Source organism: Chelonia mydas, chromosome 3 (assembly GCF_015237465.2).
Source record: "Chelonia mydas isolate rCheMyd1 chromosome 3, rCheMyd1.pri.v2, whole genome shotgun sequence".
Taxonomy (NCBI): domain Eukaryota; kingdom Metazoa; phylum Chordata; order Testudines; family Cheloniidae; genus Chelonia; species Chelonia mydas.
The window spans coordinates 145,948,365-145,970,312 of NC_057851.1; the positions used below are offsets into that span (position 1 = coordinate 145,948,365).

A 21,948-nucleotide genomic window follows, 5' to 3' on the forward strand; every position below is an offset into this window, starting at 1 on the left:
AGAAGAGGGATTTTCCCTCTCTGGAGCAACACAAAATAATGAATATTGTTATTTTTAATAAGTGTTAACCATACTTGTATTTTCTTTCTGATTAAAATATTTCATTTTGAATAACTTTACCCGTTTTGCAAAGGTAAATATATTCTTTTATAGTTATAGTCCTTGGTCTATGTCTTTGATCTACTGGGATTACAATATTGCATAGAATTTGAATTTATTTAACTATCACTAGTATATGGCATGCATACACCTATTTTTTATTGAGGTCTACAGCTACTAGCTTTGTCAACTTAATTATTTTTGTCATATGTCTGGTCTTCTCCACCTTACAGTAGAATCCTTACATTAAATATTATTATTTCAGTTATTGAGACACAAAGAGGGGCAAAGTCTTTCAATCAAGTTTTAAAAAACCAGACTTATCACTTTCCCTTTAGTCTTTTTACTTGTGTTCTTAAAGTACAAAGCCCCTATCAGTTCTCAATTCTAATTTTACTTCTACTTTTTTTTCTTTACTGTTCTGTAGTTAGATGTGAGAAGAAAAGAAGGCAGATAATAGAAGAAATGGTAACATGAGGCAGTTACAGCTCAGGCATTTTAGCAGTACAGATTATTTCCTTGCTAGATCTGCGGAATCCTGAGTTGTTAACTGGAAGTTCACTGCATTAAACCTCATGTTGCCATTCCTTCTTTATGGCAAACCCACACTTCAGATTTTGGTGCCTGTGAAAAAGTTGGTGTTGCTGCTACTTGTAATGATGGTTTCTGTGTAGTTGGTGTTGGCATGAGCTCTGGCAGTAAAGGCTCTCTCTTATCTCCACATTGGTGTATCATTCTTCAGGGCCTGCTTGAGATTGAGACACACTCAAATTTGAATGATTAAAACTGATTTTTTTTTTAAAATACGAAAGATACTAAGTATTCATAGATCAGAAAATATCCTTATGGTAAGAGGACAACGAGCATATCTGGCTTCAGTTTCTAGAATGGATCACTAGAATCACTGGCTTTTCTTTATTCACTGTCAAGTAGTTCCTCCACTGAGTATATCTGCAGTGCCTTTGAACCCTGTTCTGGACAGGTTGGTGAAAGAGATATGGCAACATCCTCATTCCATCCTGGACAGAGTAAAGGCAGTTGAAAATAATTATATTTTACCTATAGATACCTCAGCCCCATGAAAATTTAAGAATAGCCCCTTTCTGTGAGGCATTAATGCCTTTCAAGGATAGGCACACTAAGTGCCTTCCATGTCTAGGAGAAGGCCACATTGACAGGCCTTACTTCAATTTGTAAGTCTTTCTCAAAGAGAACACCAAAAGCTAGAGGAGCACACCAGAAGATGTTTTTGATTGAGAAATCAATTCATCCATCCTCAAGCCCTGGAGTCACTGGGGCTGAAAATCTGGAGCAATTGTCTAAAGTGCTCCACATCAGAAGACTGCACTGATGAAGTGACAGGAAGTCATTAAAATAAGCTTCCTCCTCAATTGGTAATGACTCGCGGTGCATGGGAATAAAGAAAAATTCTGACAGCTAGATCTCTTCCCCTAAGTCTCTCTCACAAGACTCTCAAAAAAACAGAGCTCCCGCTTTGGCCTTGGAGAAGGATATCACGAGGCCCAGAAAGGGTCCCTTTGCAACTCACTCAAGCTTTGGACACTGAACCTTCGTACTGGTCTCCTCAGAGTGTAAAAAATTGCCAGGTACCAGTCGTGTGGAACTGAAGCACCTGGTACTGATGCCTTCAGTACTAAATTTTCAGCCAAACCTGCAAATGAGAATTGCCAATTAGCAGGCATTATTGGGCAAATATGACTATTTTAACTATGGCAGTATCTCCAAATTCACTGATAAAGTCCCACAGGACTGCAGGAAAGAATATTTAATTTCAGAAAGTCAACTAGTAGTACATCCTTCCCTTCAGGCAGCTCTTGATGTGTTGGATATAGCAGTGTTGATCTCCATGGTACAATCATTTGGCTCCAAGCTTCCTGCATTCTTAGGAGATACAGGTTACGGTAGAAGACCTGCTGTCATAAATATAAAGGGAAGGGTAAACACCTTTAAATCCTCCTGGCTGGAGGGAAAACCCTTTCACCTGTAAAGGGTTAAGAAGCTAGGATAACCTCGCTGGCACCTGACCAAAATGACAAATGAGGAGACAAGATACTTTCAAAAGCTGGATGGGGGGGAGAAACAAAGGCTCTCTCTGTCTGTGTGATGCTTTTGCCGGGAACAGAAAGGAATGGAGTCTTAGAATTTAGTAAATAATCTCGCTAGATATGCATTAGATTCTGTTTGTTTAAATGGCTGAGAAAATAAGCTGTGCTGAATGGAATGGATACTCCTGTTTTTGTGTCTTTTTGTAACTTAAGGTTTTGCCTAGAGGGATTCTTTATGTTTTGAATCTACTTACCCTGTAAGGTATTTACCATCCTGATTTTACAGAGGTGATTCTTTTACTTTTTCTTCTATTAAAATTCTTCTTTTAAGAACCTGATTGCTTTTTCATTGTTCTTAAGATCCAAGGGTTTGGGTCTGTGTTCACCTATGCAAATTGGTGAGGATTTTTATCAAGCCTTCCCCAGGAAAGGGGGTGTAGGGTTTGGGGAGAATTTTGGGGGGAAAGACATTTCCAAGCGGGCTCTTTCCCGGTTATATATCTGTTAGACGCTTGGTGGTGGCAGAGATAAAGTCCAAGGGCAAAAGGTAAAATAGTTTGTACCTTGGGGAAGTTTTAACCTAAGCTGGTAAAAATAAGCTTAGGGGGTTTTCATGCAGGTCCCCACATCTGTACCCTAGAGTTCAGAGCGGGGAAGGAACCTTGATACTTGCCTTTTGAGAGATGTAATTTATTCAGTTCCAAGACTGATGAGGCCTTACATTCTTTGAAGGACTCCTGTGCAAGTCTGAGATCCTTGGGAGTATATATTCCTGCTTCAAAGAGGAAGCCAGCTTGACACCACTCTTATCCAAGTGAATCTTATTACCTGCAACACAGATCTTCTAGCTTTCCAAGAAAGCTTCAGAGGTTCTAGAGGAGAAAACCCATCAGCATTCTCTGTGTGCACATCCAGCTACGTCCTCAAGGCAGGAAATTTGACTTGTCACTCAGGAGTTCTGTGCAACTTTGAGTAGACCTACCTGTTATTTCCCTACCTTTTGGGAACTGCCTTTTTCATTTTCATTGGGTTTGGATTACCATAACGGCAGGTTGGGTTTTGGAGATAACAGAACTGGGATATTCCATTCAGTTTCACACCTTTCTCACCTCCCACTCCTCTTTCCCATCCCTCTACAAAAGAATCCTATATCAGGAAGTATGATAGCTTCTAGCTCTTGGTGCAGTAGAAGTAGTTCCATCAGAATTTAGAGGGGAATGGTTTTACTCCTGTTTTCTGATACCAAAGAAATAGGGGGTCTGGTGCCCAATTCTGGACTTGAGACAGCTTAATGGCTTCATTCACAGACTCAAGTCCAGGTAACTCAGGCTTCAATAATTCTTTCCCTGGATCCTCAGGACTGGTACTCTGTTCTCTATCTTCAAGATTTATATTTTCATAGTACTACTTCCATCCTGCCCACAGAAAAGATATCTGAGGTTTCAAGTCAGCAATTCCCATTACCAGTACAAACTTTTGGATTACGCATAGTAATGAGTATTCAACAAATGCCTGTAGTTACAGACTACCTAAGAAAGTGAGAAGTCAGTTTATCCATACTTTGGTGACTGGCTCCTCAACGGGTGGTCAACATCATTTAACAGATGCTTAATTTTTTTGTCTCCCTGGGAGTAAGGGTCAACCAGGAAAATTGATTCTAGTCCCCATTCAAAAAATACATTTCATAGGAGCAGTCCTGGATGCAACAGCAGCAAACACTTACCCGCCCCAGGAGAAATTCCATGATTTAGGAGATTTAGTCTTTGGCGAGCAGATGGATCTTAGAAACTGGGCTCTAACCTGAGCCTGAATGTCTACATTGCTATTTTTAGCCCTGTTGCATGAGCCCGGTGAGCCCAAGTCAGTTGACCCAGGCACTGAGACTCACATCCACTAATTTTTTGTTTGTTTGTTTGTTTTCAGTGTGGGCATATCCTTATGCTTTAAGGGCAGAAGGGACCATTAGATCATCTAGTCTGACCTTATGTATATCACAGGTCACCTGTGTATTAATACCTGTGTATTAATCTCAACAACTGAAATGAGACCAAAGTATTACAACCCACAGGAGACTAGACTATTACGTGCCATAGGCAGATAATAGGAGGTACTGAGGTGCACCAGTGCCCACGGCGCTCGCAGTGGCAGGGAGATTAAGTGAGATACCCAGATAATCCTGGCTCGTGAACTGCACCCACATGCTGCAGAGAGAGGCAACCCCCCACGCTCCCAGGTCACTGCAAATGTGACCTGGAGGAAAATTCCTTCCTGACCACACACATGGTGCTCAGTTAGACTCTGAGCATGTGAGCAAGAACCAGCTAGCCAAGCACTTGTTTACCAGGAAAGATCTTAACACAGTCCTTGAATTACAGTAGAGTCCTTTAGAGTAGAATTATAGAGAAAGGTGAGACCAGTAATCAGTGGATCAAAATTGGTGTGTTGGAAACTAGGTTTCACTTGTGAACAAAATAATGAGGGGATAGGCTGTTCCATCTACTACTTGTTTGGGATCCTCAGGAAGAGACTTTGGGGGAAAAGCTGGCTCCACAGTGCTGTCTGTTAGGATCCCAATAAGGGCAGTTAGGGCCAAGGGTCAAAGCAGGGGCAAACCTGAGGCTAGGAGTAGCCGAGGGGTCCATACACAGTTCCAGACCAGGGTCTATACCAAGCATCAGAGTCGAAGTCAGGTTTCAGGGTCTGAGTCTTGAAGCGAAGGCTAAAACAAGCTGAGGTTAAGCTAGGAATTCAAGAGCATAGAATAGGAACAGTCATTGCAGCTACAGAAGCTCCATTCTGTTGTCTGGATGCTTCCTGGAAAGCCCCTTGGGTTTATATAGGGCAGGGAGCCAATCAGGGACCATGGGGCTGCTCCCCACCAAACCTTTGAAGTGTAACTTCCCATGATCTCTGTCCACAGCAAGTCATGGGATGTAGCACGCAGATTGGGTACAGCTGCTGCTGGTTAGCAGCTTGGAGATGTTAACTGCCTTGTAGCTCTATAAGCCTGGATCCTAGATCTATGGGGCCTTACACTGGATGGGGAAAGAGTGATCTTTATCATTATATCTGCCACCCCCACCCGTCTTTTGGAACCATCTTAACATTGTTGTGCCTTTATCATTCTGATTCTGACCAAACTGGGCCAGAGAGAGGGGGAACCAGATGACATTGCCATCTCCACTAATGTTGACTAAATTCTGAACAACACTTGGCATGTGAGACTTTGTAACTCACCGTCTGCTCCCAGTGTGTCCTTTCCCCACACCTTATATCTTCTCTTTCCTATCCTTCTCCTTTTGCCTTCTGTCTAATAAGAGTCTGTCTTAGCCAGCCAGGACCTTATATTTTGCAACACTCCTGTAAGCTTCTGACTAGAGAAACACAGCTAAAAGCAATGACCTAAACACCTCAATACTGGAACAAGTTTGCCATGTTTGAGTGGCTAATAAGATCATGTGCCATGCCTGTTTCTCCAGGAGTAAGGTTACAAGTAAGAGTCAACACCAGAAATAGTAGCTGCATTTTCTATCTTTGCTGTTCTTTTCTCTTCCCTCTAGTGTGTATTTGTCTTGTTTTGTCTTCTAGAAAACAGGATCAGACTTCAACAACAACAGCAATGACAACAGCTCCAGCCCATCTCAGCTAACTTCTCTTTCCTTCCCAAAGGACATCTATGACCATCATTAATATAATCTAAGAGACTGTTAAATAAGAGATTTTTTTTCCTTCTAGCTGACTCTTTATAGCTGAAGGGAATGGGCATAAAGAGATACTGTTAAAATGAAAGCCTTACTTAATACTTTACATTTCAAATGCTTTAACTTTTTCCTTTTTTCCCCTATATTTTTAAATATGTTTGCCATGGTACTAAGCAGGTTGAGGTCTCGGTATATCAAACCCCTAACCTTGTTTAGCACTGTTTAATATTGGAGAGTAAGAGAGTCATGTTAATACCTTTAATTCTGAGTCCCTATAATCCACATACATTAATACAACTTCTTTGAGAAGTATGCCCTTAGCAGAAATATGTAGGATGACTACTTTGCATTCAATACATATATTTACACAGCCGTAGTAGAAATATTGCAATCTGAAACTTGTTTTGGGCTGGCCGTCTTACATCTTTAGGAGGATTAGGTTGCTACTTGTGACTCACCATCAATGAAATATATATATTGGGCAAGCACTCAAAGAAGAAACTGTTACTTACCTTACAGTTACTGTGGTTCTTCAAGATGAGTTGTCCATATATATTAGATGAACCACCTTTTTGCTTGCTACTGTGGAAACTGATTACACCTGAGAGGGTTCAGAGATGAGCCACAGGAAAGATTTGAGAGCTGGAAAAAAAATCTTTACATCAGTGTTCTCTAAACTTTAGAAAGCTGAGAAAATTAAACCAATCACAACCCCTTTCAGCCCTGACGTGGCTTTAATGACATAGCCATATTTTAAGTCTTTGTAATATGATGCATCCTCTCTTTTCTTACATGCTTTGAGCAGTGAAATATAAACAATGTTGATATTTAAAATGTCATCACTGGCACCTAAGTTAGCATTCATTAAAAGCAATAGGGCATTTCATGCCTCAGAACTATTATTCCAGGCTCTCTGTAAATGCAGGCACACATTGTTGCTTCCTTTACACTCAAGGTCTTGTTTTTAAGGTTTTGTCTGCAACCACAAAAGCTAGAGATTAAAAAAACTGAAAAGTGAAACTCTGGAGAATGCATAAGAGGCCTTGTTTATATATCTTTAGGCAAGTATGCCTAATGCTTCGGGGAGCACTGCATTCCAATTAGATGTTTAAGGAGCACAATTTATTTAGTTTATAAAAAGAAGGTCAAGAGGTGACTTTGTCACTGCCTGCAAGTACCTACACAGAAAAAATGTCTGTGTGCATTAACATTAATGTAAAGGATTGTGTGATACATTCAGTTCAGGGATCAGTAATGTATTTATTTATTTATTTTGAGATTAATAACAGCACATGAAATACTGTTTAAGGTGTGATTTTTTTTCCAAGGAGCTTAAAGGAATCAGGAGCCCAAATTAAGTTCTTTTAAAAGTCCCAACCTATATTTAGTAGAAATCCTTACATTAAAAGGTGCATATATTACAAGTAACTTTTAGTTCTAGCATATAGTTAGTATTTTATGATGGAATTAAGTTGTTTTGTTATCCAAATTTAATAAAGTATTTCATATTTCAAACAGAACATGCTCTAGTAAATATGAGGATTACATTTCTCCATCCAATCCCTTGATTTCGCCCTCAAACCCTAGGGAGGATCCCTGCAGGTCAGGGTTAAGGCACATGACAGTCAATGAAGAGCAGCTTGCACTGCTATTCATACTTTCTTGTTTTGTAAAAAAAGAAAAAACTCTCCAATCTCTGAGGCTTTCAGTTGGCTAACATTCATTAGCAGTAAATACACTTTTAAAATATTTTCCTATTGCAATAGCACCTTTTAGAAAAGATGATCTGAGAGCAAGATCATTAATTTTGTGTGTTCCTTTACCCTTATTAAATTCATATTCAGTGTACTAAACATATGTCCAAGTAACAATCTGTATTAAGGTAACTGACTGTATATATTTTAACAGACTTACACCAAAGAATGGGCTGAAATATTGAACCACAAAAGTATGCACATAGAAGATGCTGTCCAGGAGCTGATATCTATATTTGAGACGATTTATGAAATTAAAGATTCTAAGAAAACTTTAAAAAAGTATTCATTGCCAGGTACTTATTAGTATGTGTACTTATGTTAAGCAATTTCTACTCTAAGTTTTTGAGAAAAGAGAGAGTATCTGACAGTAGAATTTCTTTCCAGAAGAGAGGGTTATTTTAGACCTCTGCCTTCAACCCCTTCTTCTGTTGCATGGCTTCTCTTCGCATTCCTCACTAATGAGTTAATGTCCCCCACCTATTGAATTCAGATGCAGTCCAACATTTTTGCTCGGACTCCAGGACTAAGCCCCACCTTTCAGTTCAGACTGCCATACAAGTCCTTTCAAAACTGGAAATACTCCAGCAATCAATATTATCATTAAGACAACAACTTGATATATTAATTAATGTTAAAACAATTATATGTCTAAATCTTCCTTTTGAGAAAAAATTCAATTTGTATTCTGATTATTTACTGAACTACCAGGGTGGGTTGAATGAAGAGAGAAGCTGCTAACAGAATAAGATATTTTTTACTTGATAATTTTCTGTCTGCACAGCTTCTTTCCTCATTCATCATTAATGGGAAGTAGCACTGAATCACAGAGCAGAACCTTGGGCATTTTGCATTATTTTTTTGTGAAAAGATCTATTTCTGGGTGCCTCAGACAGCAATTTTTTTTTGTCTTTTTTCAGGGACCATTCTTGTATTTCTTCCCCATCCTTGTTGAGATGATCTGCCAAATATTGTCTTTTCCTTCTAGATCAGGGGCGGGCAAACTTTTTGGCCTGAGGGCCACATTGGGTTTCTGAAATTGTATGGAGGGCCGCTTAGGGAAGGCTGTGCCTCCCGAAATAGCCAGGCATTGCCTGGCCCCTGCCCCCTATCTGACCCCTCCCTGCTTCTTGCCCCCTGACTGCCCCCCCCGGACTCCTACCCCATCCAACCCCCCTCCCCGTTCCCTGTCCCCTGTCCCCTGATGGCCCCCCTGGGACCCATCCACCCCCCTTGCTTCCTGTCCCCTGACTGTCCCCGGAACCCCTGCCCCTGACTGCCCCCCGCCATCCCATCCAACCCCCCCCCCCCCCCCGACTGCCCCGCTGGGACCCCTGCCTCCATTCAACCCCCTGTTCCCCGCCCTCTGACTGCCCCAACCACTATCCACCCCCCTGCCCCTGACCACCCCTCCGAACTGCCCTGCCCTCTATCCAACACCCCCTGCTCCCTGCCCCCTTACCATGCTGCCTGGAGCACGGGTGGCTGGTGGTGCTACAGCCGTGCTGCCCAGAGCACCAGGACAGGCAGCTGTGCCGCCTGGCTGGAGCCAGCCATGCGACCGCTCTGCAGCTTCACTGCCTGGCAAGAGCTCACAGCCCCACCACCCAGAGCATTGTGCTGGCGGCGCAGTGAGCTGGGGCTGCGGGGGAGGGGGAACAACAGGGGAGGGGCTGGGGGCTAGCCTGCTGGGCCAGGAGCTCAGGGGCCGGGCAGGAGGGTCCCACGGGCCGGATGTGGCCCGGGGGCCATAGTTTGCCCACCTCTGTTCTAGATGGAATGCTATGCATAAATGCTGTGATGAATGCACCAGTCCTATTATATAATAGCCTCCTTGCAGAACTGTAAAGAATGAGCTCCTCCCTGTTTGTTTATACAGAACATAGCTACCGCGTTGTCACTTACTACTTCAATTACTAAGTCTTGTAGGTGAGGTAGAAAAGATTTGAGACTTTGTTAGACTGCCCTTTGCCCCACCATGCTGATATGTAGATATTTCTCAAAGTGGTTCCAATGACTGTGTTCGCTGAACTGACCACCCCATCCTAAGTTGAATGCATATGAAGTGATAGTAGCTGATGGAGTGGAGGATTGAATGACACCCTCCTCAGAATGTTGCTTCTCTGTATCCACCATTTAAATGAAAATAGCATTTCTTTTGGAAGAGACAACTTTATGCAAATGACTTGGCTGCTAATTTCTTGCTAGCCAATGCTGTAATAATCTCATTCTGAAGTGAGTGTATAGAGTTACAAATGTTGCTGAAGCCCTGAGGCCCATCAGTCTGAAGAGGAACATATCTATCTGGTTTGAGTCTCTTGGAGGTTCATTGGCAGACTGAATCTTTAGGAAATTTTCTTCTGGAGGGAAGGCTCTTCCAATTTGGGAATCTAAAATTGCTTCAATGAAATGGATCTGCTGTGTAGGAAGAGATGTGACTTCTTCCAACCTATTCTGAGATCTGGTTTCTCAAAAAGAATTAAAGCACAGTCCATGTTGATGGTCAGGGATTCTTTCAATTTAGGAAGAAACAATCAGTTGCATACATACAAAATGGGAAATGACTGCCTAGGAAGGAGTACTGCAGAAAGGGATCTGGGGGGTCATAGTGGATCATAAGCTAAATATGAGTCAACTGTTGCAAAAAAAGCAAACCTCATTCTGGGATGTATTAGCAGGAGTGTTGTAAGCAAGACCCGAGAAGGAATTCTTCCGCTCTACTCTGCACTGGTTAGGCCTCAACTGGAGTATTGTGTCCAGTTCTGGGCACCACATTTCAGGAAAGATGTGGACAAATTGGAGAAAGTCCAGAGAAGAGCAACAAAAATGATTAAAGGTCTAGAAAACGTGACCTCTGAGAGAAGATTGAAAAAACTGGGTTTGTTTAGTCTGGAAAAGAGAGGACTGAGAGGGGACAGATTACAGTTTTCAAGTATATAAAAGGTTGTTACAAGGAGGAGGGAGAAAAATTGTTGTTCTTAACCGCTGAGGATAGGACAAGAAGCATTGGTCTTAAATTGCAGCAAGGGAGGTTTAGGTTGGACATTAGGAAAAACTTCCTAACTGTGAGGGTGGTTAAGCGCTGGAATAAATTGCCTAGGGAAGTTGTGGAATCTCCATCATTGGAGATTTTTAAGAGCAGGTTAGACAAATACCTGTCAGGGATGGTCTAGATCAGTGGTTCTCAAAGCTGGTCCACTGCTTGTTCAGGGAAGGCCCCTGGCAGCTGGACTGGTTTGTTCACCTGCCGCGTCTGCAGGTTCGGCCAATCGCGGCTCCCACTGGCTGCAGTTCGCTGCTCCAGGCCAATGGGGGCTGTGGGAAGCGGTGCGGGGCAAGGGATGTGCTGGTTGCCCTTCCCGTAGCCCCCATTGGCCTGGAGCAGCGAACCGTGGCCAGTGGGAGCGGCGATCGGCCGAATCTGCGGACGTGGCAGGTAAACAAACCGGTCTGGCCCGCCAGGAGCTTTCCCTGAACAAGCGGCGGACCGGCTTTGAGAACTACTGGTCTAGATAATACTTAGTCCTGCCATGAGTGCAGGGGACTGGACTAGACAACCTCTTGAGGTCTTTTCCAGTCCTATGATTCTATGAAATGAAGCTATTAGCGAGTCATCCACACAGAGCTATATGTGAATCTTGCAATCTTAAATGCTCTGCCATGACTGAGGCATCTTGATACCTGACGAGCAGTAGAAAGGTCATAGAGGAGGATCCTGTACTGTTAGCGATCTTCCCCTACCAGGAAACAGAGGTATTTGCGATGTGGAGGTATGATCAATGTATGAATATATGCATATTTGAGGTCAAGAGTGCTGAACCAATCTAGGGTGGATAGTGAAAGAATTATGGATGCAAGGGTCACCGTGTGGAATCTGAACTTCATGATGAAGGAATTAAATGTTCTGAGGTCTAAGATGGGCTGGTCTGCCTTCCTTCTTCGTATTAGGACACATATTTGGGCTTTCTGCATTCTAACTTCTTTCCCAGTTTGAGACATATCCATGTTATATCTCTGTTGCAGCGTATCCTGGAAGTAGATCAAACTTCTCTATGAAGGCTCTGGGACTTGGCCACACCATTATCCACCTCCAGACCAGTAAATGAGGTCTCCTTCCTTTCCTTTCCATTTCCCAGCTTTTAAAGCCAAACTCTAGAAGTAGTATGCAGCATCACTCTCTTTGCCTTTTGCCTTTTCTTGGGGCAATTGTTTAAAAAAGGTTCTTTACTTGAACAAGGTGGAGTACCTTTCTTCCATTTTCATCACCTTGCTTGGAAGCAAAAGATGATAAGGTGGTCTATCTGTGAGGAGATGAACTCAGGAGCTCCAGTAGGGGAGCTCTGTCACAATTGTTCTCAGCCTATGGACCCTTGCATCGCTGGGACCCTTGCTTAGCTTAGCTCAGAATCTGGAGATTTGTGGAGATCTTTGTGTCTTCCAACACCAGCTGATACTCCTCCCCTGATACTGCCACAAGGACATAACAGTTCTCCTCAAGTTAGGGAGGAGTGTCAAGGCCATCTCCAGTCAGAAATCACTGGGGATTCAATTCCCTGAAAACTTTTTTTTCCCCTCCACCTTTAAGAGAATAATATCCATAGTCCCTTCTCAAGTTGTTAAGTGGGTATTAAGAATCACATGACAAGGAGCCTGGTCTTCCCCTGTTTCCAGCAGAAGGATTTGGATCAGTTCAGGGGGAAGCCTATAGGTGGGCTTGTTGATGGACAGGTAGAAGTACGGTTTGGGGTGAAGGTCATGGTTTCTGTAGTTGACTATGCCTGCATGTATTGCAAAAATAAAAGGTGCCTTTAGTCTTTGTTATGCAGGAGGTCAGAGTAGATGATCATAGTGGTCCCTTCTGGCCTTAAAATCGATGTCCTTCTGTATTTCATTTCAACAAGGGGCACATTTTAGGGAAGAAGGAGGAAATATTTTGGTGGCAGGTTAATCTTTTAAAAATGGTAGCTGTTTGATGGGATTTGGAATATTAAAATAAGCCCTAAGGAAGAAGTTTAGAAGGCCAAGGGCAGTGAGGCAATCAGAAATTTTTGAAATTGCTCTGTAATTTAGCAAATGGACATCACCTCACTTCAGTGTGTATGCATGTGTGTGTATATATATGTATACGTTACCCTTAAGCTAACAAAGCACCATGTGCCATAGGTGTGAAGAGAAAATCAAACACCTGTTCCAACTCCCATTAAAGTGAATGGAATGATTTCCATTGACTCCAGAATGCTCTAAAGCAGAATATAATCTTCAAGTTACAAGAAATACAGTTAAATAATTTAATATTTGTTGTAACTCTAGTCTATTTTAGTTGTCTTCTAATTGTTTTTTATTTACAGTAAAAGGGAAACATGTGGCATTTGGAGGTGATGGAGAGGAGGGAGATACTGATGGTTCTTCAGGTATTCTTAGTGAGGATGCTGAGGACAATGAGAAAGAAGATGAGTTTAGAAAGGTACTTCATTATAAAAAGAGAAAATGTATGAATTTCATAACAAAAGTTTTTAGAACTGAACAGAAAATGCCTAATTTTTAGTAACTGAGTAACTGAAGCCACCACACAACTTCTGAGTGTAGTTCATAAGGTTAAAAATGTCTTATCTTTCAAAGAATGTATTATATGCTGCAGCATGGCTTTCATTAATCAGTTTTTCAGTAAGTAAGGGAGCCAGAGATGTACTGATTGGGCAACAGCGCAAGATGTTGTGCTATAATAAGAGGCCATAACAGACAGGCTTCCTCTAGTGCAGGCAAACACACATTCTCCTCTTCCTCACAGTACAACCAACTACCCATCCTCCTCTTCATTTCCCCACTGCCTCCTTCATTTCAGAAAGTCCACCCCTATATTTTTCTGGCAGACAGTGCAGGAAGGCACCCACCTTCTTTTTCATCTCCCACTGTGAAGGGAGTTGAAGCTTAAGTGCTAACTTAAATGCTAATGATAGTTCCAGGAGTTACAGCTGCTGGGTGCAGGTGAGTGGTAATGTGTTGTGGTGAATGGTGACTGGGTTGTGTACAGGTGCATGGCGCTCATGGGTCCTGTGGATTGAATGATATTTTTCTGTGAACTTCTTTAGTCCAGTACTGTTAGACTTTCCTGCCTTTGTTCCTTTCTTCAGAGATCGACACAAGATTCTTGTGATTTTTATCCCCAAAATGAATGCTGGCTCCTCTTGATGGCATCCTACTTACTGCAATCATATTGGGTATGTCTACACTGCGCATTAAGCCCAGGTCTTTGACATGTGGATTTGGTGTTTCCAAGCCTGCATATGAGCATCCAGACTACTTTGTAAACTGTGTTTTCAGGTGCTGGACACAGGTCTAAGAGCTGTGCTAATGTGTCCATACTGTGCTATGGAGACCTTCTGACTCAGGTCTGCTGCTTGACCTGTGTCCAGACTGCAAAGTGACAGTGCTTGGACTTGAATCACAGCAAGACTGAGTTTCTGACTCCCCGCTGCCCTGCAGAGTCCTAGTACCTGGGTTGTGAGTGCTTGCTGACCAGAGTCAGAATGATTTGTGTGTGAATGGAAGGGGGGCTTAGGCTCAAAACTGAGTCAGAGCCCAGGCTTAGTGTGCTGGTTAGACATACCCCATTTAGAGCCTGTTCTTATCAAGGCAAACTGAGTTTTCTCCGGATTTATCTGTGTGCCCTCTTCCAAGCAGGGTGGGTGGGTTCTTTCTGTGGGGGTGTGGCGGGGGAGGACGATTTCTCTCCTCCTAGCTCTGGCCTAGCAGCAGTTCTGGAAGGGAGAGGCTATTTTGGAAGGTTTTCAGGAGACCAAGGGAATTCCTAATATTAATGCTTTCTGTAGCCCAGCATCTCCCACTTTTGTGGTACATATGGGCTATTCTTCTTTGACGGTTCACACGTATTCCACACAAATAAGTGCATGCCCCAGAGCTGGAGAGTTTTCTATAGTAATATGCGTCAGTGTGGTGCATGCACTGTGCACTTCCTGGTGGTCCTTTCCAAGGCTATTTAAGCACAGCACTGCTTTGACCCCTCTCAGTTCTTTCTCACTTCAAGTGGCCTGAGTCAGAACTCCCCATGCGGTTTACCTCATGGTTACTATGCAGTGAGAAATTCTCTTTCTAAATCTGCTACTGTCATAAATATAAAGGGAAGGCTAACCACCTTTAAATCCCTCCTGGCCAGAGGAAAAAACCCTTTCACCTGTAAAGGGTTAAGAAGCTTGGATAACCTCACTGGCACCTGACCAAAATGACCAATGAGGAGACAAGGTACTTTCAAAAGCTGGGAAGAGGGAGAACATCAAAGGGTCTGTGTCTGTCTGGGTGAGGCTTTTGCCAGGGACAGAACAGGAATGGAGTCTTAGAATTTAGTAAGTAATCTAGCTTGATATGCGTTAGATTATGATTTCTTTAAATGGCTGAGAAAATAAGTTGTGCTGAATAGAATGAATATTCCTGTCTGTGTGTCTTTTTGTAACCTAAGGTTTTGCCTAGAGGGATTCTCTATGTTTTGAATCTAATTACCCTGTAAGGTATTTACCATCCTGATCTTACAGAGGTGATCCTTTTCTTTTTACTGTTTCTTCTATTAAAATGTTTCTTTTCAAGAACTGAATGCTTTTTTTCATTGTTCTAAGATCCAAGGGCTTGCAAATTGGTGAGGATTTTTACCAAACCTTCCCCAAGAAGTAGGGTGCAAGGGTTGGGAGGATATTTTTTTGGGAAAGACGTTTCCAAACAACGCTTTCTCAGGAACCCAGAGAAACGTTTGGTGGTGGCAGTGGAAAACCAAGGGCAAAGGGTAAAATAATTTGTACCTTGGGGAAGTTTTAACCTAAGCTGGTAAAAGTATGCTTAGGAGGTTTTCATGCAGGTCCCCATATTTGTACCCTAGAGTTCAAAGTGGGGAAGGAACCTTGACAGCTAGTATTGTTAGTTTTTCTAGTTTAGTAATAGTTTATAGTAGTGCATGTAGTTAGTGATAGTTTGGTAACTTTTGTTTTTTAGAAGAAGATAGTGCCTGGTGGCATTCCATCACTGGCTTCAAACATTGCCCATTGTGTGGGGTAGCTATGCCAAACAGTGATCCAGACATGCTCTGTCTCTTATGCCTTGGTGAGGGGCATATCAGAGAGAAGTGCGGTATTTGTTGCTCCTTTAAATGAAGAACACAAAGCTCTAGAAACGTATGCCTCAAACAGCACCTCAAGGAGCAGGTAGTATGATCTTCTTTGGCACTGAGGCCTATGGCAGGTCATTCAGCCTCACAACTGGCTTCTGAATGGTAACAAGTCTCAGACAGGCCTCTGACTCAGACTCCTCTCCAGAGAAGAGAAGGGATCAATCCTCCTCTACAGGTCCTCCATGAAAGAGCTCCCATAAACTAGACAGGAGTGATGCCAAATCCAAGAGACTTTCATTCTACCTGAAAGAGAGATTATTGAACACTGCTAAAATTCCTCTGGTGCATAGGGTAGAGCCCGGCCTTCATCCCATGTCTCCTTGGTTCCAAGATGGAACCATACCAGTACTATACCATCGACTCCGACACTGTTACAGGGATGGCAGTTGAGTCCAGTACCAATAGACATGACTCCAGCACTGGTCCTTTTGGTGCCACCACCCCCACAGCACTTTCAAGTGGCAACTAGCCTGCTTGGCCTATCCCAAGTTTTCCAATGGCACAAGAGTATAACTTAAGATCTGCCTTCAGCCATTCTGGTTCCATCCAGTTCTGCAACCTCTACACGCAGTCCACCAATGGTACCAGTACTAGTTTCCACACAGAGAGACAATAAAAATGCTTCCCCGGCACCAACTTCGGTACCACGGTTTACCAGATTGGTACTGTCTCTGACTTTGACTTCTGTGCTGATGCTTTGTCCAGCGCCTCCAGTTTCAGGACCAAATTGGTCATCTGTTTTGATATCAGCACCAATAGAAAGGCTGTTCCTGGCAGTTTCAGGTAATTTGCCACCACTGTTTGTCCCTCCAATCCCACTCCTTCACTATGATTTGCATATGTTTGAGACTCTTGGACCACATGGTCTCATTTATTTATATACTGTTGCATTGAGAGGCTGCAACTGCGCATTCTCCAAAGATGACTGAAGTTGGTCTACCAACTGAATTTCCATTTATTATATAAGTTGACCAGGGTTCCCCAGCTGGCTCTGTTGTCCCCGTGTCACAGCCAAGTCATAGGCAGCCAGACCTAGTGATTAGAGCTGGGGTCCACAGTCATAGGACAGGAATCAAGAATCAGCCAGGTCAGGATACAAACTTGAGAGGAAAACCACAAATTGGTAACTGGAGTCATGCCAGGTCAGGATACCAGGGGTCAGAGGCAGGTGACAAACTGGAGATCAGAATCATGGGCCAAGAGTCAGAATCTGAAGGTTTTTCAGGACCTCATGAGGTTAGCTGATACTTCAGACATCCCATTAGAGATAATCCAGAATAAATAGCACAAGGCGTTGGACATTCTACAACTTGCTCAGTCAGGTAGACTAACCCTATCTATTAATGAAGGGCTGTTGCTCAGACCATATAACACATTTCTGTATCTATCTCTGAGACCTCCAAATGTGCAGGCAGGAGATACCAGGTACTGGTTAAGACTTAGGGATATTTTTTTCAACACTCCACTCACAGAGGTCCTGTGTTGTCCAGGTCATACATGAGAGTCAAAAAACAGCAGACCAGAGAGAAAATTCCAAAGAAACTGGACCTTTTGGGTTGTAAAGTCTACTTCTCATGAGCCTTCAACTTAGAATAATTAATTATCAAGCACTTGCAAAATATGACTTCCTACTGTGGGACAGACTCCCACCCCAATGGACATGTTCCCTAAGGAATATCAAGAGCAAGTAAGATCAACTATGACTGAGGGTCAACTCAACAGCAGAACAACACTCCGGACAGTGATTGATGTCTCAGATATGGTGGCAAGGACCACAGCTATGGCTGTGACAATGAGGCGGTCATCCTGGTTCCAGATTTCTGGCATCCCTTGTGAAGTCCAAGTGACTATAAAGGACTTAGCATTTCAGTGGAATGATCTTCTCAACAATATAATTAATGAAGAATTATGTTATCTGAAAAATTCCTGCATGACCCTTTGTTTACTGGATTTCCATGTTCCAGCTCAGAATCACAAGCAATAGCAACAACAGTGGCCTCAGTTCTCATTCAGATACAGACCTCAACAGTTTCAAGAACATCTTTCAGAGCCACTGAGGAAGAGACAATGATTCCACTAAAGGCACTCATTGTTCTGCCCCTCGGCAGCCCCACAACAAGGGCAAGTGCCCAGAAACAGTACTGATGTGATTCTCGAGAGCACAGCTGGAGCATCTATGGATATGTCTCCTTCTACTCAGTTTGGCAACTGCTTGTTTTATTTCAAGTAATCTTAGGTTGAGATTACCTTTGGCCAGTGGGTCTTCAAGATTTGTGAACAAGCGGTATCCCATCAAGTTTCAGACTGAGGCCATGTCCTTCTTTCCTCCCTGTCCCAATCTCTCTTCAGGGACACTTTTGCAACAAGAAGTCAACTCCTTACTACAGCTGGGAGCAATAGAGGTGGTACCTCAAGAATTCAGCTGGAAAGACTTTTACTTCCAGATTCTTAACCCCAAAGAAGAAAGGGGGATTTAGATGCATCCTAGACCTTTGATGTCTTAATCTCTTTATTCATAGTTTCAAATTCAGGATGGTTGCCTTAGCCTCTGTTATCCCCTCCTTGGATCCTTTGGACTGGTTCATGGCTCTCATCTTGCAAGATGCCTGTTTTCACAGCTCAATAATTCTGGCACACAGAACATTTCTAGAGTTTATGGTAGAGATATCTGAGTACAAATACAAAGTCCTACCCTTTAGCCTGTCCACCATTCCAAGGGTGCTTACCAAAGTTATCACCATGATTGAAGCCCAGCTAAGAAGGCAAGGAATCCAGATTATTTTACCTGCACAGCTGGCTGATATGGGGCACATCCCTGCAGTAGTTCACTGGCTCCATTCAAAAGGCTCTCAGAACCTCTTTGTTACCCTAGGTCTTGAGGTCAACAAGGACTAGTGGACACAATTGGATCAGGTATGCACAGATGTTCTGTTCTTCTCATCCCTTCCATCGAAGACCCTAATCATGGATGCCTACACCAACTTCAGGTTCAGTGGAAATGGCTGATGCCCAAGACTTCCCTTCACATGAGTATGCTAGAACTCAGAGCTCTTTGGCTGCCCCTCCTATGGAGACTTACCAAAGCAGTGCCTAGAGACAATACCAGGGCCGTGCATTACATGAATAGGCGAGGAGGAGCCTGGTTTTGCCCCGCAGTGTAAAGAAACCTTTCCTCTGTGAACTTGAAGTATTCGGCCTCATATCACCCTGACAGCTTTCCATCTTCTGGGTCTTCAAAACACTATGATAGATTGGCTCAGCAGAGACCTCTCAGAAAACCCTGAATGATCCCTCAAATTTTGTTGTCCAAAGTTCATTCCACAGAAGGGAATACCGGGTGATAGTTCTATACATGACATGCCACAACAACAGATGCCAGAGGTTTTGCTCCAGAGGAGGTAAGAGCCCAGGATCCGTCACAGATGCCTTCCTCTTCCCTTGGACTGCAGACCTCATGTATGTTTTTCTAACAATATCCATGATCTCCAAAGTCTTGTGGAAGCTTGGATAAGACTCAGACTGTCAATCTGATAGCCTCATCTTGGGCCAGGCAGCTCTAGTACTCAGACTTGATGAGGCTTTTGATTTAGAAGCCAATCACTTAACTGGCCCTGCTTGACTTACTGTTTCAGGTCTACTGTCAGGTGCTCCATTCAGACCCAGACTCTATATGTTACAGCCTGGGTGCTGACTGACTGACCTCTGCTGAAAGGAATTGCTCAATGGCAATCCTAAACTTCTTGCTTCAGAGTTGGAAGCCTTCCACAAGACAGATTTACTAATTCAAATAAGACCTTTCTCTGTGTAGTCTGAACAGCAGCACCTACACTTCTGCAAACAATGGTCCCAAATATATTGAACTGTTTACTCCTCACTGAAACAGTCGGGAATGTCTCTTAGCTTGATTAAGGGTCATCTCCCTGCTGGAGGGACACACATTGTTCTCTCAGTCTACTGTACTGAGATTTCTTAAGGGACTGACTTATGCCTTTCCACCAGTCAGAGAACCCCTTGCTCCCTGGGATCTCAGTGTAGTGCCAACTTGCTTAATGGTTCCTCCCTTCAAGCCAATGGCTCCCTTCTGATACTATCACCTTTCCATGAAGACATCTTTCCTGTTGGCCATAGCATGGGCCAGGAGAAAAGGGGAAATTCAGGCCCTCCTGGCAGAATCCTCCATACAGTCTTTCACAAGGATAAGATCACCCTGAGGTCTCATCCTAAATTCCTGCCTAAGGTTGTCTCAAACTTTCACATTAATCAATCTATTAATCTACCAGCCTTTTTTTCCCCACGGATCTCATTCTTACCTGACCAGAGTAAAACTTCATACACTAGATGTGTTTAGAACATTGTCCTTTTCCATGGCCAAGATTAGATTAGTTAGACCTCACCAAGACTATTTGTTGTATTTGCAAAATGGAAAGGGGACAACCAAGTTTTTCACAGAGACTATCCAAATTGGTTTTGGACTTTATACATTCTTGCTATGGATTAGTGAAGCAAGATTCACCTGGTCACATAAGGTCTTATTCAACCTGAGTTCAGGCAGCCTCTGCCAGTCTTTGACCAATGTTCCCTTGACTGAGGTTTGTAGAGCGGTAATTTAGAAATCAGTCCATACTTAAACCATTCACTATGCCTTGGTACAGGCCTCTAGATCAGACGCAAGCTTTGGTAGAGTGGTCCTTCAATTGATATTTCAGTAGGACCCCTCTTAGACATGTCCAAGAGCGGTGTACTGCTTGCTAGTCACCAAAAATAGTGCGGATAATCACTGTAGAAGAAAGTACAATTATTTATATCACAGTAATTCTGGTTCTTTGAGATGTATTATCTGCACATTTTCCATTACTTGCCCTCCACCCCTGCTAAATCAGAGTCCTGACACTTGGGATTCTTATTGGCAAAGGAACTGATAGGCAGTTGAGACCACCCTGCCCTTTATATCCTCAGCTGGTCACAAGGGCTGCCAGAGTGCAGGAATGGCCCAAAGTACACTGCTATCTCAAAATAATCGAATCTCACACATGTTGGGTGCATCTACATCAAGAGTGGAATCTTATTTTTATTTTGTTTTAAGTGGTTTCGTCTTCATGGACTTTAAAGTAACTTTTTTTTATCAGATGATTCTGGTGATTCATTTTATCAGATAATTTTTTTATCCAGATGATTCTGGACTTCAAGCTCTTTGACTTATAGACCAATTCCCAAATAGAAAAATTACTGTAAATCCCTTGTTTTTGAGAAGGAACTGGAGGTGTTGAAACTAATAACTGATTATAAGTTTATTCAAACTTACTTTAAATCTTGCTGATGGATGAATGCTGAGTGACTGGTTGTTGCTAGATTTCTTTTTCAATTAGCTATTTTTGTAGGACTTTTATGATGAACATTCTGCAATCTTGTGACCCAATGTCATCTCAGGTCTTTCATTCAGATAAAACAATGCGAGTTTTCTCAAAAGTGGTCTCATGAATTTGTATTTTTGATATTTTTAGGTGTTCACAGACGTCAGTCTCTATGGTATTCAAAATACCAAATATTTTTAAATTGCTGATTTAATCAGGACTTTTCCAAATCTAAAGGTGACCTAATTTGAATCAGATTAGACCAGCTTGCATGGCTCCAAGATAGCCTTGCACCTGATTAGTTCAAATATCTTGGAGGGAGGTGCTGCAAGGTGGCATAAGCAAAGTTTGCAAGTCATAAGAATCAAGGATTAGACTGAGAAGTCCAGCCTTTTCGGTCAGTAAGTCACATGAGAGGAGACTGATGTTCCAGAATCTCTGAGATCTTGAGGAGAGGAAGTCACAACATCAACACACAGGCTATGCCAGCCTTTGACCAATCTTCCTGCATCTGAAGAAAGTCTGCTAGTGAGAAGCACTGTGCCAGCAGAACATTACTGTCTGGCTTCTTGACTGCAGTTCTAGCTCTTCCTCTATGAGAGACCGGAAGACTGAGAGAACTGAAGAGGTTGCAACCCCTTATTATCTTAAGTATCTTAATTTTCCTTTTTCTATTTTTATTAGCTAAGAAACAGCCCAGCCATTTTATATCCTTTAATTTTAGGATGTGAAAGTGTAGTATGTACATGCACAGGCCCGCCGACAGCAATTCTGGTCCCCAGGGCAGAACAGTCAGTGGGCACT

The 21,948-nt window shown here is 42.8% G+C and overlaps 1 protein-coding gene across 1 annotated transcript in view; it reads left to right on the forward strand.

Moving 5' to 3' along the window:
* The window catches only part of DNAH8 (dynein axonemal heavy chain 8), a 612,643-nt gene that overhangs the window by 179,650 nt on the left and 411,045 nt on the right, over positions 1–21,948 (forward strand). The window contains exons 22-24 of the mRNA XM_037895538.2: positions 7,775–7,902; positions 10,457–10,467; positions 12,975–13,084. Of these exons, the coding sequence (XP_037751466.1) occupies positions 7,775–7,902; positions 10,457–10,467; positions 12,975–13,084 (249 nt within the window). The remainder of the gene's footprint in view (positions 1–7,774; positions 7,903–10,456; positions 10,468–12,974; positions 13,085–21,948) is intronic.